Source organism: Belonocnema kinseyi, chromosome 4 (genome assembly GCF_010883055.1).
Source record: "Belonocnema kinseyi isolate 2016_QV_RU_SX_M_011 chromosome 4, B_treatae_v1, whole genome shotgun sequence".
In the NCBI taxonomy this organism is placed as follows: Eukaryota; Metazoa; Arthropoda; class Insecta; order Hymenoptera; family Cynipidae; genus Belonocnema; species Belonocnema kinseyi.
This window is the reverse complement of record NC_046660.1, coordinates 92,942,388-92,953,575: the sequence shown is the minus strand read 5'-3', so window position 1 is coordinate 92,953,575 and position 11,188 is coordinate 92,942,388. Positions and strand designations below refer to the sequence as shown.

Below are 11,188 nucleotides of genomic sequence, written 5' to 3'. Positions count from 1 at the left end.
TCACTCACTCTACTGACACTCTTTTTATTAACTATTTGCCGCCATACTTTCCTGTCCTGGCATACTTCTCTAGCTTCTTTTATGTCCATGCATTTTTTCATGAATCTGTGAAATACAAGCAGTTTATAAATCTATTAAAAATGCACAGTCTGCCCAATTTGAAATCAAATACGGCCAGGCTTTAAATTTAAGTCTTTATCATTTGAATATGAAATTAATTATTCTTTTACAATTCGGAATTTAAAGCCCAAAATGCTATCGAAACAGAGGAAATTGGGTGATTTTTCACAGTCGCAGAAATAAATAATTTTAAATGAATTTAATATAGACAAAGTAATAAATTCAATATTAAATGCTTTAGATCCTTAAGACTTCAAGAAGAAAGATTTTTCATTTTCAATGAAACAGTTGAATTTAAAACAAAATAATATTTTTTTAACCATATGCATTCATAACCAAATAGTTGAGAACTTTCAAGTAAAGTAGATGCATTTTTAATAAAGTAATTGAAGTGTCAGGCAAATAGTTGAATTTTTAACCTTAAAAGTTGAATTTTTAAGCAAATAGCCCAAATTTTGAAAAAAAAAGATTAAATTTCAACCAAACAGTTACATTTTCAAGCCGAAAAAGATAAATTTTTGAAAATACAGTAGATACAAAAAGTTAATTTTTAACAAAGAAAGATTAATTTTCACCCATAAAGATTACTTTTCCACCATAAAAGATGGATTTTCAATTCATAAGGACAATTTTTCTATAAAAAATGTAGATGTTTAACAAAACAGTTGGGGTTTCCCTACAAAAAGATGACTTTTGAATAAAATAATTGAATTTTCAACAAAATTAATAAATTTTTCAACCAATTAATCAATTTTTTAACAAAAAAGAAGAAATTTTTCAACGTCAAATAGTTGGACTTTTTAATTGTATTCTATTAACCCAACGGTAATCTTTTTTTAACTTCAATTTTAAAGGTCGCAAAAAAGTAAAAAAATTAAAAATTTTAAATCGAAAAAAATTGCATTGAAAAAAAAACTTTTCGGAACTACAAAAAATTATAAAAAATTTGGGATCCACGGAAATACAAAAAACTATGAAAAATATGCACTTTTTCATACACATTTTGCTACTCCGCGAAATAAATTCACCCACGTATTTATTCTGGCGATATAAGGACCTAATATTGAATTTTTAAATTACAATATTCAGAGAAAGTTTATATTTAATTCTTGTCATTGTAGGCGTAACGAAATTGATTCTATAAAATAATCAAATCATTTACTTTCATTCGTAGGATAAAGGCACCATGATCCAGGACGTTACTATTGTCGTTTGCAATGGCTAAATTCTTTTTGTTTCAATTATTTTGACATTTCCGATTAACTTTCCTGTTTCACGGCCTTTATTGAAACTAATGTCATGCCTGCTATCTATAGAAATTCAAACATTACACGTTCAAGTTAAAAGAATCAACTGTTTGCTCCATACATGGTATCCACTCAGTAATTGGTTCCTTCACTCTAAAATTTCGAGATCTGAAACTGCGAGATCGTTGCTTTAAAAACAAGGGTTCCGAGATCTTAGTTCTCGTGCCAAAGCGTGATAAAGTCAAGGAGAAGTTCTGTGAATTAATCTTATAAAATTTCCCTTCGTGTACAAGTTTTGCATATTTATAATTCAATTAACTCTAATGTAATACAACCCAACATAATAATAGCCTGTAAGTGAACGGAAATAGTATTTCAAGTATGCTGTTATCCGTAAATTGCGGGTTATTACTCACAAAATGTATTGGTCAAAAGTTGACGAACCACAATTATCTTTTGCATTGTACTCACCTAGAACAGAAAAAAGACATAACATTAGCATTAACATAATAAAAAAACTATAGTGATTTGACTGTAGTGATAAACTATTCGATATCACGTTAAAATGTAAATACGTTAATTGCATAGCTTTTAAAAAACTAGTATTTCAATTAAAACTTAAAATTAAACAGTTAAAAAAAGAAGTGCAACACGGACTGATTACAAAGTTGCTGAAGCAAAACAAATAAATTGTAACTATGTTATGTTACTGGACTTTATTGGCATACTGCTCCACTTTACACCAAGCTGGGTCGTGAACTGAACTTGTTCCTTTTTGCCAGTTGTGCAGATACTAACACGCCAAAAAGACATTAAGTACACTGTAAAAAAAGGTTGTAGGATTTTAGTACGCTAAACGTATGTAAAAAATGGACTCACGCGCAGCGGCGTGAAATTAGTACAGAAATGTCTAAAATTGTACAAAAATGTAAAATTCTCAACTGAATTGAAATTTAATATGTGACGTTAAATAAAACAACGGAAAGTGAAAAATTTCTCCAAAATATCAACCTAACTTCAAATACTTTAATCATTAAGATTTTTAAAAAGTATTTTTTACAGTCCTACCAGGTCCTACCAGGAGCAACAGGTAGAATTGAGAAAGAAAAATTCCAGAATTCAATTCAATTAAAAAATTCGAGAAAAAAGGCTGTTACAATTTTAAAGATACCTACTTTGTTCCTATTGAAAAGTAAATCATAATATTCCAGAAAAATAACTTCAATAATTATTTAAAGGTGAATATTTCAAATTAACGCTATCCTCCTTAAAAGGAAGTGTTTTATGATCGACTGTCTTGGCATTGTCAAGATGGTGAATTAGCTCTTCACAGAAAAAAAGTTAGATTTATTTTGAACTGAATATTCGGTTTTAGCGGTTTTATTTGAGATGCAGCAAAATCTAACCAAAAAGTTTTTTAAATTACACTTTAGAAAAGTCTAAAATTTTATTACATTGTTAACCGAGCAAGAAAACCAGGAGATTTCCAATAAGCAATGTACATATCACGAAGGGGAATGTGATTTCGGGGCCTAGCACGAAACAGCAAAAGTGATCGTTTACATGATCGATTAATGCAACGACGAAAATATGGGCTTTTAGGTGATTCATTGTTCACCTCGAGCCGCTTTACCCTCTTGTTTATCATAATTATAATCGTCTAGAATAAACAAGATGGAACAAAGAAGATGCAAATATATATCAGATATATAATCACTATAAACAGCCGTTTTCCATAGAGTTCATGTAGATTGTGTTTAACTATTGATGTACTCTTACGACAAATGACAGCCAAAGGTAAAGGTTTATTTAAAATTACTGAATATTGCTTATTATTTCTTAACGCAATCAGGAATTGAAAAAGGTTAAAAGACCGAAAACAAAATTGAAGAATTCTTTAAAATTACAGTGAAAACCTTCAATAGCCCTCCCTTCTGTAGCCCTTCCGAGAATTGAGGCCGCGCCGCCGATAGGTGAACAAACAATATCAGGGTGGGCTATAATAAGTTAGTTCTCACCCACCATCAGCCCCAAAATCGGCGCTGTAGAAGAGTTTCACTGTATTATTAAAATTACATAATTTTTTGATGAACATCGAAAGAGATATCTGCTTTGAAAAACGCAATGATTACAATTGTTATAGAGATAAAATGGAATGTTTTAAGTCGCCTGATTCGTTTCTAATTATAGTAGATTGGTTGACGCGGAAGTTTTTCGAAGAATTGCGACAATGGTTTTTATGCAACTGGATTGGTTTTATGGCCTGTGCACGGTGCAAATCGAAGGAAATCAATTGTTGCGACAGCCCTGCAATAACAAACCCCTCTTAAAAATAATAAACGAATAATAACGTGACGTAATAAAGCTGAAAACATTAAAGAGATTTTATTCGATACTTTTTATACCAATGTACGATATTCCGAATGACGTTTCCTAAGACGAAAAAAGTTCTCTTCTTTCCAATAAATATTGATCTGTTGACTGAAAAATACTTGAATTAGTAAGAACTTTTTTTATGTAAAAAATTGAATCAGAAAGCAAAATCGATCCGCTCCCTGAGGGTGAGCAAAACTCATATAAAAATAGGGTTTATTTTTTCTAGTATCGATCGCAGCAAGGACGCTGCCATGAAATTGAGTGAGAAAAAAACCTAACAAAGAAAAAAAAGAAAGAAAGAAAACCAATTGAGTGCAATCAATGCACGATGGCAAGGCGGAATCGCCTACAATTCTGCACGAGTCTAACTTAGACTAAATAGGAAAATCAAAATAAATCTGTCGTATCCTTGGGAATCTTCCGGACCGCTGCCAAATAATGCTCATTTTATCGTCTCCAATATAAGTCGTCTAACAGTTAAAATTAACATTGAGTTTAACCTCAATATCTGAAAAATGGATAATATTTGCCATTTTCATTGAAAAAATTTGAAAGTGAAATGTAAAAAAGAACTCAGATAAGGAAATGGAAAACTGTTGAGAATGTAATGTAATTTAGTCGAGAAAGGCTCTACTTTACTCGTAAATCACAATATTTCAATGAGGTAGTCTTGTGCATTCCAAAGTCTCTTTGGTTAAAGGAAAGAAGAACCTATTACCACGCCTTGTGGACAAATGTATCAGTAATCCGGTGACGCATGAGAATACTTCGTAGTCATTATTATGCTGAGGCTTGTCGTAATCACAGTTGGATAGAATTTTTTACCGCGCCTTTCCACCCATCTGAATTCATTATTTTCATTTCTTCAGGATTTAACCATCCTGCAATAAACATATATTAGAATTGATGCGTTACGACGGTATACTTTTGTGTAAACCAGATGCAAAGTCAATGAAATCAAAAAAGTACGGAACCGCAAGTAACGTAAAAATTATCGTTGAAAATCTCTTTTTTTGCTATCAAATCTGAAACTTGAGGTTCCCTGAACTTAAAGTAGTTGGAAGTTAATTACTCAAAAGCGGATATTTTAGAGTTGAAGAGTAGCGTATTAATTTTTTAGCACCAACATAAATGATGAAACTTCAATTCAAGGATGATAAATTACTTATTTAAAAGGCCAATTTGTATAGAGACGATTTTCAAAGGAAATCCTTAATGCAATCACCTTCCTGCTTCCGACTAATGAAGAACATTAGTTAGTCAGGGAGATTGATCAGTGCCTACCGTTTAATCAATAATATTCTCTGAATCATTTTGAAAAAGTGGAGTTTTAAACCTATATATTTAGAACAATTTAAAACAAATTCTCCTATAGGAGAAATAAACCAACATTTATGAACTAGAATGTTGTCACCATTGTCATAAACCATTCAAAACTTAAAAATTACATTTCCTTCACAACCAAAAGAAAAGTCTTGATCTAGTTAGTTAAACTTGACCATCAGAGTGAAACTTTAATTGTAGCTGTGAAGTCTGGAATGCCTAGTAATTGATTATCATCGTAACTGTTAATTGCACAGCACCCCCTTCTTTTCTGCATCTGTGTTTCAAGAAAAACAATCGACCGACTTCATTTTCAAGGAAGGCTCTTTACTCGTAGTGAGAGAAAATCTCAGACATCAAACCTGCTGCGAATCGCAACTGGTTGACACCCTTCTAAGGTGAAAATTGAATGAAAATAGACTGGTTTACCTCAAGACACTAGCTGCCTAGGGAAGCGTCTGACTCGACTGATACTGTACTGGATAAAAGAATGCCAGAACGGATGTGTTCATTTTTACAGGCGTTTAAAATATTGGACGTTCGTTGGAATTTATGCGGAGGATGTTTTCTTCAACCTTGTTCCGTAGATTTCTTTGTTGATACGCGTTTAATTCCGACGAGACTCGTAAAGGACCACCCACTTGCGTGATGAAAAAGGGGAAATGAAGGAAGGAAATCTATAGATTCCAGATCTTAGGGAAGGCGAAGGTCGATGCGACATTCGATAGATCGAGGTCGCACACTCATACAAAGCTCTGCCAAGTATTGACGTGTTTTTATAGGGGATTTGCTATAATTTGGAAGTGATATTCATTTTTAGAAGACAAAAAGGAATAATAAAAATCATAAAAAGAGGTCGAGGATGCCTTGAAATCTTATTTTAACATATTATGAATCCAGGAGCTCTTTGAGTAACGAATGTGATGATGATATGAAAAAGATATAAGTTCAAAAGTAATCCAATATTAAACCTTAAAATATAATATTTTTAATTGCTTTTTTTATAATGGTGGAAACTCATATTATGCTAAGAACTGTATATGAATCTTCAATGATATTCAATAAAAAGATTCATCGGTTCAATGATTGAGTTTTATTTCAATTGTTTCATTCTCAATTAAATTTTAAATTCATATATAATCTTCTCTTGGCATAGAATTCAACATAAATTAACCTTCCGACTCGACATTTAATTTTACACTTAATTTTTTATTGCGAAGAATATTACTGACAAAATCTAGATTCTGTTAGTAACAATGGGTATAGAATGTAGGCAATAATGAATTGTACTATATTTAAAAAATAGATCTAGATTTGTTCTAACCTTTTTAATTCACATAATATTGTTTTAAATAACCTTTTAATTTACTTAATTAGTTACTTTTATTTTACTGTATGAAATTCTAATTCTAATATTTTTATTGAATATTGTATTAGATGAACATTCCATACATTTAAAATTGCACGCCATTAAAATATGGAATTATCAAATTCATTGATTGGAGGAATGGAAATATGTATATAGAATAATAATAATAATTGTAATCACAGGGAAATATTCACAAGAATGGAAACTGCGAAATGAACACATGGAAATCAATAAAATTAATATACAGTCCCTATTCTCACTGATAGAAATTCCAGGAATTCAATGTAATTCTATTGATTTTTAAATGCTGTCGGACCAAAAGGATTTATTCCAGAAATACATGATTCCACGGATTCACTGATATTAAATAATTGCTATATCTTTAACCAAGAATTGCCTTATTTTAAATAATATCCTTTTTTCTGCCAATAACACAAATATGGAATTAAAATATTATGTCACTATAATAATTCTAGAGAAAAATTAAGTTTGATTTAAATAGTGATACCATTTTTTAGATTCAGCATTTCGGCTGGTACTTTAACATTTGGAGATGCTCTTGTCTGATTTTGTTGTTGTTTAATTCTCATTTAGAATCCATTCAATTTAAAAAAGTTACTGTCTAGGGGTGGGAACGTCCTGTTCATAAGTTCTAGCTGCACAGATGGTTTTTGTTAAACAAATTGAATCTGAATAAATTCCTCAGTGATCTCTCGGGGCTGATTTTTATTTGTTTTTTAATTCTAGGTCAACAACAAACACAGAAATTTTTTTCCTTAACAAAAAATGATTATAACAAAAAAAAAAACACATTAGACTTACTGCTTATAACAATTTACACATCAAATTAATTACTTACGTACTTTAATTGCAAATGCATTGCTTCTACTTGATATTCAGTTGACCCAAAAGCAGCTTACCCGGTAAAAATAAGGTTATTCTTTATACCTCTATAACTTTTGACCTAATTGAGATAATTGTTATTTTCTTTTTGATTCTAATAGAGTTTATCGTCTTCTGAATGAAATTAAAAATTGTTTTTCTCAAAAAACGCACCTTTAAATCTTTTTCAAATTTTTTTGTTCTTCGAATTTGATAATAAAGATGTCTGGTAAGTTTGAAACGTTCTAAATAAATGTTGTAGCCAGGAGAATACTTTTTTCTTACAATCAAAATTTCTACTTTCTCTTGGAAGCAATGGCAGATACGAAAAAATGTCCAATTATGCCTATAATTTTCGGTGGTAGAAATGAGTTGATCTAATACTCCGAAGACCAATAATCAGGGCCTTGCAATCAACAATGAAACTCTGAAAATGTTCCTTCTCTCTAAATTATGCATGAGTGAAAAGGTAATTTTTTCTACTGAAATTTTAATTAGAACTTGAAAACTACTAAAAGAAATAGTGAAATACAACTAAGAATACTGCTGGTTGAAAATAAACTTTTTTATTGAATGTTTACATTTTCGGGTTGGAATTTCAACTGTTTTTAAGGAAAGAAGTCTTTTTGGCTTGAAATTGGTTTTGTTCAAAATGTAACGTTGTTACTTGTCATATTTTGAGTTAAAAGCGTTTCATTTTGAATTTGATATTCGTGTTTAGATTAATTTTATTTAAAAAATTTATTCACCTATTTTCGTTATCAATATCCGTATTTCCACTGTTTTGGCAATACAGAAATTAATATCATCAAAACGAATATCTTTTAAAGCGTCTTGTTTTGCAATGTGCTAAATTTCTGTTTATGATTTTTTGTTTTAACTCAATCCCAACTTTGAAAAAAAGTGGAAAATTGGGTCCAAATTCGTAACTGTAGGTGTTTTAAAGGATTTTTTCCAATGAAAGTGAGAAAAAAGGACAGGATATAAGAAGGGGTAAAAAAGGAGGATTAGGTCAAAAGGGGGGTGGACTGTTGATCCCTGTGATTTAGGGAGTGAAAAATTGGAAAAATTGCGCGGCTGTTAATTTTTAACCATTTTTTTCAGAATATGTTTGCAAATTACGGTCCAGAGTACTCGTGAGGCCCAACTTACATAGCCAGACGTTGCCTTTAGGCGCCGTGTGGAGTAAGTTGAGGTGAAGGTTGAAGTCGAGTCCTGCTAGGTCTTGACGAAGGTGGGTGCTGTCCATGCCAAGGGCTCTCTCAGGCAGTAGAAAAAGATGATCGCTACCCTCAGCGGGCCCCAAGGTTCGAGGCACTCCGAGCCCAAGAGGCCCCGATCGGGCAGTCAACATTCTCGCTTTGCTACAGGTACTAATCTCGCCTCCCCGCGGCGACGCATGCTCTGACCTAATCCCCGACACTCTGCTGGACTTGATAACTCCTTTTTCTATCTACCTTGCTCACTCACTGGCCCAATTCCAATTGCGGACCTCAAAATATCACAAATTCTTATCTTGGATTCTCGTTCCAAATGCTTTACTTGGTGCTCATTCACAGCAGCTTGTCATTTATTATCGTGTGTCCAAACATCTAAATTTGATGGGTCCTACGAGTCTTGAGAACCTTTTTCGGGCCTTGGGTTGCTTGCCGAAATTCCTTCAAGTTTATATTGGACATTAAAGCTTTTTATTTGGAGCTTATGCAGTATTCTTTATTGCATTATATTTCTTGTTATAGTGTTTATAAACGGAGGCACAACTCACTGAATAGACGTGATGAAAATAGATAAACTTGCACTTTTTAAAGTAAACAAATATCACTCTTTCTGAAACTAGAGATGCACAGTTCGAAGAATTAACTATTTTTCACTGACCCGGCACGCTGATTCATCTTGGCTTACTCGGGAGTAAGTGAGCTAATATAGATAATATTGATAACAGTGAGAACAATAATAATAATAATCCCAAAGAACCTTATGACTCACTGGTTCAGTCAACTCTTCTATCGCGAAAAAATGGTATCTTACGCAAAATCACGCACAGTCGATACTGCAGGGATCGATTGCAACGGCACCAAGGGGTCGTTGACACACGTAAAACACGAGTGCCTCGTGCTCAAAGAATCGCTATCAGTATCGCAGAGGACCTCGAAAGCACACCTGGTTGCTCATTACTGTTATTTATACCGGCGTGATGATCGACTTTGACAAGTGCGGCGCGACCTTCGATGTTTCGAATGTGTTCAACTGTTCAATGATGCTGAGTTTTTAAGCCGGATTCAGTTTTTATTTTATTTTTATGACACTTTTTAAGAACTCCCTTTAGTTTGAGATATTCCTTAAATTTCTTATTTTTAATCGCGATTTTGGGATGAGGTGAGTTTGTTGAAGAAGGGTTGATCGCGGTGTAATTTACGTGGATGGGTGACTAAGCGCTGGAAATTTAATTTTGTGATTTAATAAATTTTCAGATTTGTGAGCATCTGTCAAAATGTTGGGTGACAGTCAAAACTCGTGGCGAGAGAGAAAACCCGAACACGATACGATCCCTCGCTTTCGATGGTCAACAGCAGACTGGCGAGTCGGTGTGTACAGCGCGCGCTCAGACTTTACTAGACTTAACGACTGACGGCGGTACTGGCCGAACGCATAACGAAGTTGTGTGATGGGTTTCCGAATCTGAATGAAAATCTGTATTGTGTATGTTGATTTCTCAAGTGAAAACAGTTTTCGCGATTATGACTTAACATTATGCAAAAAAAAAGACAAACAGGTAGTTTTAATTCTTGAGAGAATTTTTCATTTATCGGTTGTCAATGTGGGTAGTAGTCGTCATTTCATCCACGGCTACCTGCGTACCCTTCCCCTTCTAGTGTACAGCGACACTACCCCTCACTGGATTTGAAGTTGCTCCAGGCCCTCGATGCTACATCCCCTGTGGAGAGATTCCCTTTGTCTTCCAACTTATACCTATTCCCAATTCAAACATATAAATATGTCCAAGAAAACCATTTCACTATATTGAATTAGATTATTTCCAATTTAACAATGTATAAATATGATATATGAACATTTTATGGACGAAAAATTATACAATTTTATACAATTATACAACAATCTCTTACAGTGATTCTCGTATGTTCCAGTTTTTTCTAAAATTTTTCGCTCTTGATCCACTTTTAAATTGTATTGAGCTTTATAGTTTAGGGTGAGGTGATATTATATCAATTAAGATGTTTCACACGTTTCGGCCCCCAATTATCAGTGAGTTTTAATCAATCTATCTATAAAAAGTACATAATGTCTTGTAGGTACGCAGTTTTACAATTGGAAGTATCATTCTTTTGTTAATATCTCAGTTTTTAAATTATATACATTCCATAAACTTAAAATTAAAATTTTAAGTTATTTTATTAATAACTATTGAGAAAGCATTCAGTATTATCAAAACTATGTCTTTTAACGAAAAACAACATTCATGAAAAAAAAAATTAAAATGTAGTAGTAAAATTTTTTAAAACATTTTTTTTAAGTTGTCAGAAAACATTGCACTCTCTTGAAAATTGCCCTGTAGTGAAAATATTAAATTATAAACAACTATGTAGCTGAATAATTATTTAAGTATTCTTTAAAAAATGTTCTTTTTGATATCGACAAAAAGTTTATTTTGAAAGGCGAACAATTTTTTCTACGTTTACAAAATTAATTCTTATGATAATAGAAAATTTATTTCCAATTCACTCGAACTCTTTAGATGCAATGTTTAAATTTAAAAACAGAATTATATAATTATATAACTACAATATTCTTTTTTACAAATTTATTTTTTACTACAGTGTGATTTTGTAAATGCTTTCTTTCACAGAAGTAA

The 11,188-nt window shown here is 32.2% G+C and overlaps 1 protein-coding gene across 11 annotated transcripts in view; it reads right to left on the bottom strand.

Moving 5' to 3' along the window:
• LOC117170478 (MAP7 domain-containing protein 2) overlaps window positions 1-11,188 on the bottom strand; it is a 319,741-nt gene that overhangs the window by 195,767 nt on the left and 112,786 nt on the right. For 4 of the 11 annotated variants that reach the window (XM_033357182.1, XM_033357186.1, XM_033357185.1 and 1 more), the window contains exon 1: window positions 8,470-9,871. The exons of the other annotated variants lie outside the window; for them this stretch is intronic. In XM_033357182.1, coding sequence (XP_033213073.1) covers window positions 8,470-8,671 — 202 coding nt within the window. In that variant the 5' untranslated portion in view covers window positions 8,672-9,871. Of the gene's footprint in view, window positions 1-8,469; window positions 9,872-11,188 lie in introns of those variants that run through there. 11 annotated transcript variants of the gene reach the window in all.